Source organism: Coptis chinensis, chromosome 8, assembly GCF_015680905.1.
Source record: "Coptis chinensis isolate HL-2020 chromosome 8, ASM1568090v1, whole genome shotgun sequence".
Lineage (NCBI taxonomy): Eukaryota > Viridiplantae > Streptophyta > Magnoliopsida > Ranunculales > Ranunculaceae > Coptis > Coptis chinensis.
In genome coordinates this window covers 83,486,069-83,500,091 of record NC_141463.1, presented here as the reverse complement: position 1 = coordinate 83,500,091, position 14,023 = coordinate 83,486,069, and the positions used below count along the sequence as shown (strand labels likewise).

The following is a 14,023-nucleotide window of genomic DNA, read 5'->3' as shown; positions in this document are numbered from 1 at the left end:
TACAGTATTAAGACAATTATCTAATTGCCAGTTTCACAGTGAAGATAACACATAGCTTATAACTATTGTTTTCTTCGCATATAACTTAACTGCCCACTTTTCCTTATCTCTATTAGTAGAGTATACTATAATTAACATGGACATTTAAATTGAACCAACCTTTTTTCTACCATCAAATACCCTTAATAAAATATTTAAATCAATTATTCAATGCCTTTAAGAAGGACTACTTTGTCATTTCAAAATTTAATACCTTCTATACCCTTAAGATTACATAGTGACTTAAGGATGTATGTGTAAATTCAGGTTGAAAATCAAATATACACCCTTATTCAATTGTTCGCCGCTTCCCTTCAGTAATTGCCCCAAATAAATACCTTTTATTCCGAAATTAAATTCAAGAAACCAACCGGCTATTTTCTTCTTCTCTTCTTTTTCTCTCTCCCAAATCTCCATAATTTGCTCTCCCTCAAACTGAAATCCACAAAAAAAAAAAAAAAAAAAACCTGATTGTCTCTCTACTGCCGGCTATACGCGGACAAAAACAAATTCGGTTTCAAAAGTTAATTTCTCATGCGAATTGAGTATGATTGTCTTAAGCTTTACGTGTTACGAAAGTGCATAATAAATTAACTTCTGCTTGCTGAGGATCGCCATTCTGCATTTCTGAAATTTCAGAGCAGAGGAAACAAAAGATTGCTGAAATAAAGGCTGGATTGAAAGATGCTGAGGCTTTGGTATAATACTGATGATCTTACCCTTTTTGTTTTGTTGTTAATATTTTTCTCTTTCTTCCTGTCTCGATAGATTCTAAGCTTTGTGAAATTGTTGACAGATTTGCAAAATGGACCTTGAAGCTAGGAGTTTGCAGCAAAATGTGAAGGTTATGCCACTAGCAAAGTTAAGGGAATATAAATCTGATCTAAACAATTTGAAAATTGAAGTTAAAAGGATGACATCAGCTAATTTCAATCAAGCTGCAAGAAATGACTTCCTCGAAGCCGGACTGGCTGGTAAGAAGATGGTATGTCTAGACCAACATCTCGCTCACTGATTATATTCTTATTGCTTCTATATTTGGGAATACTTACGTCCTAGACAGGAGGTCTATAAATACAAGTGTTAGCATTGATATTTTCCCAATATTATCCTGGTTTTATGAGAAGGTTGGCCTGCAGTTAGTCTTAATTTCAAAATCTTTTACTTATATTCATATCATATTTTGTGGCTTTCTGTTTCTCGGTTCTTTGCTCTTCTCATCAGTGGTTTATTAAGCTGGTTATAAGCAATTGAATAATTGGAGTAGTATGTGCTTTTTGTTAGCTTTGATGCATTTATTGTGATTCACTTCATGGAAGGCTTGGACAGAGAACTTTAGTTACCCCGATCTTGGGGAGCGTTTATCTTAGCATCTCTCTCACACCCAAAAATGAAAAAATGAATCGATTGGTAGAGATTGAGTTAACAAAGTGGGACACCTAGACTGGTTTTTTTTTTACTACTAATGATATTGTAGATGTTTTCTACAGGCGGTTGCAGCCCAGAGAGGAGATTTGGTGGTGCCTGCAGCAAAATTAAAGCAATCCAGTGAAAGAATCAAGGAGAGTAGGCAAACCATGTTGGACACTGTAGTACGTGCTGTTTCAGTCCTTCAAGATCTGCGAAGACAGCGCCAATCTCTTCTAAATACCCAGGAAGTTGTATGTATTTTCTTGCCACTTTGTTGTCCATGATCGTTGAAATTTCAGTCCCAGTTATGTGTTTTTCTTTTGGCAGAAATTGGTGGGTGTAGTGAGAAGTTCATTACTTGGAAGTCAGGCTTGAATTACAACAAGGAAGGTGAAGTTGGCTTTGAATCTAATGGTAATTTGTTTTATAACTCAAAGTTGATTCATTTTTAGTCTCATTTATTGGAAATGTTATTCTATCTTGAAAAAGAAACTTATTCATAAAAAAAACGAGGCCTTATGTTCCCGGAGGTTTACAGTGCACGCCATTCAATTCAAACTTTCACTAATTGTATGGTAGTTATAGGCTGGCTAGGTTGCAATTTGATAATATTGTTTGGTTCGGATAAATCATTTTGTTTACACATATTATAATTTCGTCTAATCAAAGCTGCGAGTCCTCCAAGAGTTCACATATGCAAATTAGGAGGTGATAATTATTCGAATGTTATTAGTTACTAGAGTTCACCATTGGTTCACATGGAAACTCAAAAACTTAGATCTTAACGTCTGTTTAAAAGCCGAAAGAACAAGACCCCTATAGTTAACATTGTCAAAATTACCTCCATCATCATCATTTAAACATTTGATATTTTCGAATTTCAGAATATTTCATATATCTAATTGCAATTTTACTCCAAATCCCTTATTACTGTAAACTTGAAATCTAATAATCTTCAATGATTGCAAAACAAGATAACTCTATAAAGGTGTTCATCATATTGGTTCTTTTATTCGAGGATTAATCCATCCATTTTACGTTAATCGAACAAGCGGTGCTACTCTGACTATTGAACTAAAATGCCCCAGAAACACATACAAATTGGTCAATGCACTATCTAAGATAATGAAGGAAACAACAACATAAGATTGAGATTTGGTATAAAAAGCCAAGCTATCTCAACCTGTAACTTCTATATGCAAGATGACAATCTTCAAGCGAATGCTAAAATGCTAACTATGATCATCGCATGCTAACTGCAACCTAAAGGATGAAGTGGGCTACTCCAAAGAGAGGAGTTTGGATGGCCTCTAATGCTCTATAAGAGGACGATCTTAAGAGAGTTAGAGCTGATGGTACTGCTGAGTTCATTCCTAACTAATCTTTAGTTTGAAGTTTTCCATGCAGTTTTCGTGTTTAGTTGTAGGATTTAAGTAACTCTAACAGTCTAAAATAGTTCAATAGGATTGATAGGTTTGTCGGTATATCTTAGATCAAATTTTAAAAGGATTATGACATGTAATCAGAATATACCTTGGAGTACTCATAAATTGGATGAACTTTAGTGACAGATTAGATGTGGACATGTTTTAAGCCCCTCTTTCTTCATATCTCTGTTTATATAAAACTAAATAAGATCTTCCTCAATCTAATTTTGTTTTTAAATTTAGTTCGTTGGCTTTAAGTTTATTTCTTTCGGACTGCATGCCGGTACCTCAATTTATAAATAATATTGTGAGTTGTAGGGATCTCTTCTCTTCAGGTAAATTGAGTCAAATGGACGAAGCAGCATCCAGCGCTGCAACTGCTAGGAAGGTTTGTTTCATTTTCGCAACTTCTGAATTTCATTACAAAGCAAATGCAAAGGAAATGACACATTTCTGTTTGCTTCAAATGCAAAGGTCAAAGCGTGGGAAGTTTATACTTCAGATAGAAGACACATATTTGGATAGATCTACAAAGGAATCTAAGAATGCTGTCCTACAACATCTTTCATGGCTTGGCCTTGATTGGGATTGGGATGAAGGTCGATTTTTTAATCAAATTTTCCTAATTTATTGTTGAGTGTGGTAGATCATCAAATTTACCCTGGCTATGCAGGTCCTGGTATTGGTGGAGATTATGGTCCATATCGACAGTTTGGTCGCAACTCTTTATACAACCATTATGCCAAGAAGCTTTTGGATTCTGGTCATGTTTATCGCTGTTTTTGTTCAAATGAGGTATTTCATCTTTCTATCTATTTCTATTTCTATCCTGCTTTATCCCCAAATCTCTCTGCTTCCGATGACCTTTCAAATAATAGACTTATTCCATATGTATCTATATAAAGCAGGTGATAGCCAATTTCTTTTCTTCCACATAAAGAAATATATATTCAATGATAGCTAAATTGGAGTGTTTGTGCCCAGATCAACATTGATCCTGAATCTTTGAAGCCCAAGTTACCAAGTAAGAAAGATCTAAAGCCTTATCCTTCCACATGCTATCTTGAATATAAAGGTCATAAGGGCACTGTCATGTCAATTTCCGTTCAAGTGTCAGGCCAATGGCTAGCCTATGGTAAGGAAAGCTATACTTTAGTTTTTCTCTTCATTTGGTTTTTCATGTCATAAATTACACATTCGTCTCCAATCTGATTAAGGTTCGAGTGATGGAACTGTTCGCGTATGGGAGGTTGAAACTGGTCGATGTGTTAGAATTTGGAAAGTTGGTGAAGCTGTCCACTATGTTGCCTGGAACCCAATATCGGAGCTAAGAATCTTGGCAGCCTCTATGTGAGTCTGTTTGCTGTTTCTACTTTTAGCTTACCAACTGTATTTGCAGCTACTTGAGGAACATCACTCTTAGCTTATCTTAACTTTTTAGGGGGCACGATGTGCTTATTCTGAACTTTGGACTTGGTAATGATGAAGAATAGGAACAGATTAAAAACTTTTACATATTGAGGCTCCTCAACCACTTGATGAATCCGGGTTGAGTGCACAGTCATGGCTTCAAGTTGAGAGAGGAAAGCTTACTAAATCCCCTATATTTCCCCCTTTTTCGATGTAAGTACTTATTTTATTATTTAGCTTGGTTTCCTTTTCATGATATTGAGTTCATTTGTATGTTCTTAGAGAATCTCTCATCAAGGTCCCTGAACCGCCTATTCTCCCATTTTATAAGCCTGTCGATTATGTAGAAGTTCTAGCTCAAATTCATGAAGAACTTGAGTCTTACCCTCACGAGAGGTCGAACCTTTACTTGCTACAGTTCCAAGTCTTTAGAGGGCTTGAAGAAGTCAAACTGTTACAGAGGAGTCTCCTTCTAGCTTGGCAGAAAGCAAGCACAATTCATGAGAAAATTGTTTTTGGGGCGTGGTTAAAGTACGAGAAGCTAGGTGAGGAGCTAATATCTGAGTAGCTTGCTTCTTGTGGTAAATGTGCTCAGGAGTTTGGGCCAATAGGCACTGCCTCATAGCTTCCCACTGGTATGGATTTTAATTCCCTGAAATATATGGGATAAATGAGAAGCGAAAGTGTCTCGAACTGTCTTCTTTCAAATTGAAGATGAGAGAATAACCTGTGACCGACATAAGATTAAGCCCTGTCAGCTGCATTTAATTCATTGCTTAATGGGGATTTTACTGAATCACTTCAAGAAGACAGATATTTCCAAAATGGCATTTCTCCATCGGGTATGAGGGCAATCAGGGATTTTAGTGAATTTAGAGTCTAAATGAAATTTGTCCTGATCTTTTTGGAATTATTGATATTTTCCAATAAATTTTGCTGTTAAAGGCTCAAAGATGCCTGTGACAGGACACTTTCATCTTTTGTTACTTCAAGAGAAGAAGTAGTGGACCTTATGGAATATGCTCTTGCAGAAAACTCCAATGCTGCTTCATGTCTGCAAGTGTTCCTTCATGATCTTCCCAATTGTTTGAGTGATGATCGGGTAGTTAGGATATTCAGAGACGCTAATAGACAACATAGAGCAATCATGGTTGGGTTTGCTTCATTCTCGTTATACTGTTTGCTAAGTGAGGTTGTGGCCCGAGATCCCTGTTCAGATATTACAGCTTACTTCTTGGAACAGTTAGTTGAATCTTCAGTCAGTGGTAGGCAGAGGCAGTTGTCTTTTCATCAGCTAGGATGCGCCCAGCTTCTGAGGAAACAATATGACGAAGCTGAATGATTATTTGAGGCTGTTGTGTCAGCAGGCCATGTTTATTCTGTTGCTAGCTTGGCTAGACTGGATTTCATCAAGGGATGGAAACAACGGTCTTGTGACAAACTCAGCTCTGTGATTTCCTCCTTTAACCCTCTTGGATGGATGTATCAGGAGAGAGCACTATACTGTGAAGGCGAGAAGAAGTGTGATAATCTTGACAAGGCAACAGAATTGGATCCAACATTTAACTACCTGTACATGTATCGGGCTGCATGCCTAATGAGGAAGCAAAGTGTTGAAGCTGCTCTGGCAGAAATAAACCGTGCTCTTGGTTTCAAGCTTGCATTGGAATGCTTGGAACTCCGGTTTTGTTTCTATCTGGCACTAGAGGACTACCGAGCTGCCTTATGCGATGTTCAGGCAATTCTTGCATTGTAAGTATAGGATGTTTGAAGGACGAGTGGCTGCTACCCAACTATGTACACTTATGCATGAATACCAAGTTGTATGTAGGCTATCATAGGGGAGACTTTGTTGGATAACAAGGTATTAAAATATTGGTTTCGAGCCAAGGAACGAACAACTGCAGCTTGAATTCGATCGAATCTGGTCAAGTTTGGGTTGTAAAAGGGTGATTGTGGAGAGTCAATGTGGAAAATGCGTGCTGAGAAACCAGTTGATATAGATGTGGCAACTAAAAAGGATGAAAAACAAGAAATAGAGATCAGTGAAATGAGAACAAGACGAAGCGATTGACCAGAAGACATTGCCACAGACAGTAGTAGTAGGAACCCAAAATAGTGTACTTATAAAGTATTAGGAAATGTTTTCGCAAATCTTGGTTTTAAAGATGTTACTTCATTTGGATTGAGGACAGATAATATTTAAAGTTCTATTGTAATTATAATTTTATTACATGTCACTTTAATTATTATTATGTTATAACTTTAAAGTTCTATTATAATTGTCATAATGTTATGTCATAATTTTACGAGTCCTGTTACATTTATAATAACCTTCAAAATGTAACTTAATAGAACTCATAAATTGTCCTGTTAACATAATTAACCTGGATAACTCAAGTGAATAAGGTTATTTTTGATGTCATAATTCCTATTGTCTTAGCTGCTTCCTGTTGTATACGGTGCATTTTGAAGATGAATTTAAATGGTTAGTTTTACTGTTATCTTGACCGTTTAGACCTCACACTTCCATCAGAATTTGAATTATATGATAGCAAATATCATATACCTCATTGCTTAGATATTACTGTTTGGCTGAGAATTCATATTTAAATTGATTGACATCTGATATAAATGGTTAGACATGTATTGCTTTTGAGTTACTCTTTTTATGAGAGCATGTAAGACATAACCATCAAAAAAAAAAAAAAAAAAGACCATGTATATTTAATGCTAATGTTTCTTCTATATACACTTATACTTTTAAATGTATTAACACTCTTGGTAGCTTATACTCTTTGTTCTGGGCACTATTATAATCTATTATAAGCTATTGTGTTATTTTGGACCTTTAATTTAGACAAAATCAGCAAAAGCAAATATTGAAATAGTAGAATACTGCAAAAAGATGATTTCTAATACAACCTTCGCATGTTTTGCAGGTTCTTTAAAGTTATGTACAAAGTTATGCAGTTGCTCTAAAGGATCGGCTACTCCTTTAGGACTGATTATCTTTTAGTTATTATATTTTCTCATTCCCTAATGATAATGGTGGGAGTAGTTACTGTATCTTTCTTATTCAAATTCAAATAAAGCAATTATTCTAGCTTAGACACAAATTTACAATAAATAATTGCATTTTTTTTTTGTCTCTCCTGTTTAATACTTTCCACTATTCAAATTCTGTAAAATTATTGTAGTTCTCACTTTGTAAACAAGTGATCATACATTCATACAATTTTATATAATTATGTTCACATACTCTTGAATATGCTATATTTGTCATCCACGTGCAGGCACATGCTTTTTGGCTAGTTAGAATAAATGTCTTCTGCTGCATCATACTGTCATTTGAGGCACAATTTAATAAAATTATGCATATAAATATCCATAAGTCATGCTGTTTTGGTACCAACCAGCATAACATATAGGATCAAGTGGCTTTAATCTACTCTCAGCATAAAGGAAATAAAGTTGCAATTACCATTGCACCAATTGCAATTACACTAAAATACGAAATCTTGAGCAAACTACAATTGCAATTACACCAAAATACGATTACATAGCAACAGAAAACATGAGCAACTAATTTCGTTTAAGAAACAACCATAAAACGATAATAATGATAAAAATCAAGAGTTTCCTACATGCTTTCCTACAAGCTAAATACTTCTTCTCCATTTCATCAAATTTTTCCTGCAACTCCACCTTGCGCCTTTTCTCAGCATCCATGGAATCTCTTAATAAATTGTTCAAATTCTTCGGTTCCACGTTCACGTCACTCAAAGCTTCATATCTTTGCTTCAATGTTTCACGTCTCATACACAAATCCTGATATTTTTGCCATGAATTCACCCTTGGATCACTCAAAGCTTCATGCATATGCTTCAGTGCTTCATGCCTCATATACAACTTCGTATATTTTCCCCCTGGATTCATCTTTTTGTCAACCCATACGAAAAACTCACAATGCCCATTTGGAAATTAATTGCATCTAGCAAACTTCCTTCTTGGATTTTTGTCTGTGAAAGAAACTTGAATGGGTGCACGCTCTCCACAAAAACAAGAATAATCCGAAGTGACTGAGCTCAAACTTATTACCTGTAATTGATTAAAACAAATAAAATTGAAAAAAGAAATACTCAAATTGAATCAAATAAAAAAGATGCAGTAAAATAAGAACGATGGTATGTAGACCAACTCCAGAGATTATCCCACCCCATAATCCCTTCGTAGAAAAACAATCAATAAACATTTAGATAAAAATTAAACTTGACTAACATTTTCTGAAGCAGAACCAATTGATACACAACATGAAAAATTAGAGTTGGAAAACACTGCAAGGGAGAGGTAGTAAACATAATTTACCAATGCAAGCAAATAGTTGGAAATATTTTACTAATTTAGGTTGTCGCATACACTTTCTAATCTAACTTTGTGTCACTTTTTTCAATCTCCAAGTGTATCAGCCATCTAACCATAAGTTGGGAACCACCATGAGAAACTCTAGACAGGATCATTCTAAACAGAGTAAGAGTTGTATAGGTGCAACTCCAAGTGTATTTAGGTTTTTGCTGTTTTTTTTTTTATGAGAACGTTTTTGCTTTATCAAGTTGTCTTAGAATAAATGTTGGGTTCTAGGCCTTTTCTTTCATCGATGTTGACTCCCCATATTTTTCCAAACTCTAACAACTCGTCAGCCTATTTAATGTTGGTGTTGATGAGAATTGAGCATGTGTCTTAAAATTTCATCAATGGCTCTCTATCCCTTTAAAAGTAGTGTTAAAGTCGATAAAGTTTAAAATTTAAAGTAGATAAAGTAGCTCTAAAAATGAAGCAGTAAAAGTAAATTTAACATCGATTTCAAATTTAAAATCTCATATTTTACTCTCTATTTTTTTAGAGAAAAAAATTTAGATAGAGAAAATAAAATATGTCGACTTTAAATTTAATTTTATCGACTTTAGCTTCTACTTTAGCCTATTTTAGAGCCTACTTTATCGACTTTAGCTCTACTTTATTGACTTTTAACACTACTTTTAAAGGGATAGAGAGCCATTGGACAAATTTCAAGAGAAAGGTTACCATAAAAGGACCTCCAGTCAAAGAATGTGTTTCATAAATTTCACATACACAAGGAAGCCCAACAGAACAACCAAATTCACCAATGTGTTGCAGATCGAAATACTCACAAACACCATTAATACATAGAATACCAAGTTTTCATGAACGAATAAAACGAATTAATTGTATTTGCAGAAATTAAACAATATATTTTGAATATAATTAATAAAAAAAAAATATTATGATTTCAGTAGGATTTATGTTAAGAGATGGAGATTTGTTTATATTTGAGAGAGCAAATCGTTGTTAGGTTGCTGAAATCGTTGTTGGGTTTGAATTCTATGTGGTGAGGGTAGCGAGAGAGAAAGTGAGAAAGAAGAAGTCGACGGGGTTTTGAGAAAATAATGTAGCTGAGAGAGAGAGAGAGTTCCAGCTCTCATTGGATTAGGTTGAGAGAGTGAGTGAGTGAGGATCGGAGAAGAAGATGGTCGTGGATTAGGTTGAGAGAGTGAGGAGAAGAAGATGGTCGTGGATTCCTAATTTGTGAAAGAAAATAACAATTATACCCCCACTTGTTTTCTATTTGGGCCAAATCATTTTAGCTGTTAGATCAGGATGAGATCTAAGGGACCAGGAGGGGTGTGAGATTAGAGTGGCAGAATAAAAGTGTCGATATAGCCAAACCGTTAAATAAAACTATATATTTAAAGTTGTAAACTATATTTTTATATTATTTATAATAATAAATACCACGAAAACCATATATTACACTAATAAATATAATTTAGTAAGGTGTTTGTTACTGTCATACCCCATATTGTGTTGGGCAGACTCCAAAAATAAAAACAATTATTACAAATGTGTCATTGGCCCCAAAAGTTGTTTTGTGTTGGGCACCTCCCAAACCAACGTGAATTTGACTTGTTGCAACCTTTTCAGCCTTTTTCTTCTATTATTTTCTCTTCCACCATCAAAAACCTTAAATCATTAAACCCTAAAGAAAACCATATTCTAACACTAACACTAAACACTAATGGAAGAGCCCAACCCCATTTTAGAACATGAAGATGAAGAAGAAAATATAATGCATCATTACCCCATTCAAGAAGAAAATATAATGCATCATTACCCCATTCAAGAATAAAATGTAGAACAAGTTTCAAGTTATCTCATTCAAGAAGAAAATGTACAACAAGTTCCAAGTGACCCCATTCAAAAAGAAAATGTAGAACAAGTTCAAAGTGAAAAAAATAGAAGAATGGATGATGATGCATTTAATAAAAATAAGGTAAATCTAAATTAAACGTAATTATACATATAGTAATTATTCATGTGTACAGTGATATATAGGACTGAAAGAGAAAATTCGAACACCCGAGGCTTAAACAACCCGGGTAGGTCGTTCGTATTGCACACCAAACGGTCTAGTCACACCGTCTGGACTGAATCCGAAATGATGTGGCCATGTCGTTTGGGATTTAGACTTAGAAAAAAAAAAAAAAAAAAAAAAATACCGGTGTGGTCCCAAACGGTGTGGCCATGTCGTTTGAGATTTGAACTTTGAAAAAATATGAAATTCTTTGAGATTTGCCATTCGGTTATGGTCCATTTTTTTGGTTTAAAAAATCATTCGGTTTTGGTTCTATATAGTCTAGGTTTTTTAGTACCCATTCCTAAATGGTTCAAAAAAGTAAAGTAGGAACCGTAACTATGATTTTTTTTGCGGTTCCGGTTAAACAGGTACCCATTGACACCTTTAATTGTATCGGTGTATGCCATGTTGTACGCCACTGTTTAAAATTTAGCCCGATATAAAAAGCCCAACCCATGGTGTAAATGGGCTCAACATAAAAAGCCCATTACACTGTTTTAAAGTTAACCCGCTATAAGAACCCCGACCCACGGTGTAAAGGGCCTGACGTAAAAAACCCACCCCATGCAGCCTTTGTTGACCAATGATCCACTACTCATGTGTTTGCACACACCCCATTTGCACTCGGATCCTCCGCCGTCACAACTTAAATCCAAGGGTGAGGAGATGGTGTGGTCGGCCCCACGTCTAAATTAGTTAGATTATTTACAAAACTATTTTTAATTTTTAATTTTTTTTACATATATAATTATATATAATTTAATTTTACTTTTTAACTAGAAATATGCCCATGTGTCAAAAAAAAAAACACTTTTATCAATAAATCAAAGATTTTCTTTACATAATCGATCCTACCGGTCATTGGTCCTGCATGAGTGTCCCGTTTTAATTGATGAAAATTTTCATGTTAATTAATGATATGAGAATGATTAGTTGTGTTTGATTTAGCTTTGTCAAGTTGCTTTTAGAAATCTCATGTTGTCTTTGATTTAGAATTTTGAGTTGTTAAGTACTCGTACTGATTCACATATAAACACTTTGATTTGTACACAACTTTTTGTCTTGATCCTATAAATCTATAATAAGCTGAGTTAATGGAATAAGTGTGCTCGCACTAGAAAACAAAAAATTGTCCATCAAATCCCATATTTGAGTGACAATACACGAGGGATATTATACATGAGCATCAAACTTGAGTCCTAATTAATGATTTTATTTTACACATCTCAACTCTATGCTACTATATATTGAATATTGACGAACAAGTCGCCCTGTAGATACTCGCACAACATCCCCCCATTCTGAGTGTGAATTGCAAATGTTCGGAACTGACCCAACTCTACACTATTAGACTAGCCATTTGGCCCGGCCTATGGCCGGACTTGCTACATAAATAGCTAATGACTCAAAAACCTAAAGTCCACTTGAATAAATAATATATGTATATTGATAGCTAATGATTCAACGCTTATATATATATATATATATATATATATATATATATATATATATACTTTGTTTGATGGGTTTATGTTTTTCTAATTTTTTTAAAGTATTATTGTCCTAAATACATCTCTATAAATACTCCAAGATGATTTGGCATGATCTGTCATGAAGATAGTACGACTAATATATTTATTTGTTTGCTAATGTAGAAAAAGTAACAACAAAAATTGTTTATTCAAGTATTAATGGTTGTATGAATACCTCCACGCCATGATACTCGTATCTTTGCCATTTATGATTTTTGGCACATAAACAGCTCATTGTCCTAATGATCCAGGAAAATGATAACATCGATAAGAACATTAGTCATTTGATACATGTTTATGATATTACCATACCCTAGGCATGCACCACCAATTCTGATAAGGTATAGGCTTTCTGTAGTCTAAACTCGAAACTGTAATTATTTATCTTTTGCAGCCTTACTGCAACTGCAGCTCACTTTATTGTTGGTGAAGATATTGGTTTGCATAGAAGATTCTGGTTTGTTGCTTGGATGTTCTGAGACATCTCTTAAACTCACCCTGGCCTTGATTTTAGGTACGATATTATATTTGCTACTCTCTTCAGATGATTGGGTTAATACTTAATATTGGTTCAGCCACTCTAGCTACTTTTTTTTTTTTTAATCTTTGGGTCTCATTTCCTTTGGCAGTTCAGCACTTCAGCTTGTAGCGAAAATGGTATCCAATTTCACGTATTAAGAAACTTGTTCATATGCCTCTTTGTTGTCTAGAGTCCAGAATTACCAACTGGTGAACTGAGGCTAATGGTTGAGAGATAGGGAGCATATTATGTCAAGTACATAATTTTTACATGATCTTTCAAAGTATAAGTATCAGTTTCCTACATCTACAGAATATCTTAAAATCAAATGAGAATATAAAACAGTATATTTTGGTTTGGAAAGTTACATACCAGTGCGACTTTGATAGGCTAATGGTTGAGAGATAGGGAGCATATTATGTCAAGTACATAATTTTTACATGATCTTTCAAAGTATAAGTATCAGTTTCCTACATCTACAGAATATCTTAAAATCAAATGAGAATATAAAACAGTATATTTTGATTTGGAAAGTTACATACCAGTGCGACTTTGATATTCCATTAGCTGTGGATGTCTTCTTCTATGCTCTTTTAGCACTTATTCTCTATGGTCTTTGTGTGTACTTGCGGACATCATAATTCTTCTATGACGCTTTAAGATTAGACCCTTCAATATATTCTCATAAGGTTAGACCCTTTAATATTTTATTTTGTTAGAATATTTATCAAGTGTGTATAATAAAAATTAAAACTTAGTACTATTATTGTTTTTCAGTGCAAGAATACATCGTCTATTGAACCGAGCAATTCTAGAGGTATATCTTTTTTCGTCATCCATAAGGTAAACCTGAACAACTCTTCCTCTCTTTGGCTAAAGCTTTAACTCCTCTTATAGCTGTTGCTTATCTCTGATGAACAGGAATCATCCACCATGCCTGTGGAATGGTGTATTTGCAGCTGATAATGATTTAGAAATTGTCTTCTTGGACAAAGACTTACTTGATCAGACAAAGAACTTTGGGGCGATAGGAGTGCATTTGCAGTGAGTTGGGAACAATGCGTGGTTCGGAGCGTGACCGATACATTGAGAGTTCTTTGGTAATCGACCCAGATGAATTACCTTGTGACGCCAGAGTGATTGCTTGTTGTGTTGCTTTGCCGATTTTGACGCTTGATTTGTTTTACGTTTAGGTTGGCTTCCAGTGCCCTTCTTACTGATGGGGTTTATGGTGTTAGTGTAAATATTA

General features: G+C 34.7%; 1 protein-coding gene and 1 pseudogene across 6 annotated transcripts; both read left to right on the top strand.

Moving 5' to 3' along the window:
- Nucleotides 1-345: 345 nt before the first annotated feature.
- Nucleotides 346-7,557, top strand: LOC147483602 (vesicle transport v-SNARE 11-like). Of its 6 annotated transcripts, none has more exons than XR_015205171.1 (11): nucleotides 346-737; nucleotides 836-1,013; nucleotides 1,530-1,700; nucleotides 1,777-1,863; nucleotides 3,195-3,264; nucleotides 3,351-3,475; nucleotides 3,550-3,671; nucleotides 3,861-4,011; nucleotides 4,094-4,226; nucleotides 4,318-4,499; nucleotides 7,229-7,557. XR_015205171.1 is itself a non-coding variant. In XM_086578187.1 (5 exons), the coding sequence occupies exons 2-4, from the start codon at nucleotides 845-847 to the stop codon at nucleotides 1,822-1,824; spliced, it is 399 nt and encodes a 132-aa protein (XP_086434313.1). In that variant the 5' UTR covers nucleotides 577-737; nucleotides 836-844; the 3' UTR covers nucleotides 1,825-1,866; nucleotides 3,163-3,255. The 6 variants fall into 6 exon arrangements, 1 of the variants encoding a protein (XP_086434313.1); XR_015205168.1 differs by having other exon boundaries at nucleotides 577-737; nucleotides 836-1,024; nucleotides 3,212-3,264; XR_015205169.1 differs by having other exon boundaries at nucleotides 577-737; nucleotides 836-1,024; nucleotides 4,365-4,499.
- On the top strand, nucleotides 3,226-6,127 carry LOC147483603 (ETO1-like protein 1; annotated as a pseudogene).
- Nucleotides 7,558-14,023: the final 6,466 nt, after the last annotated feature.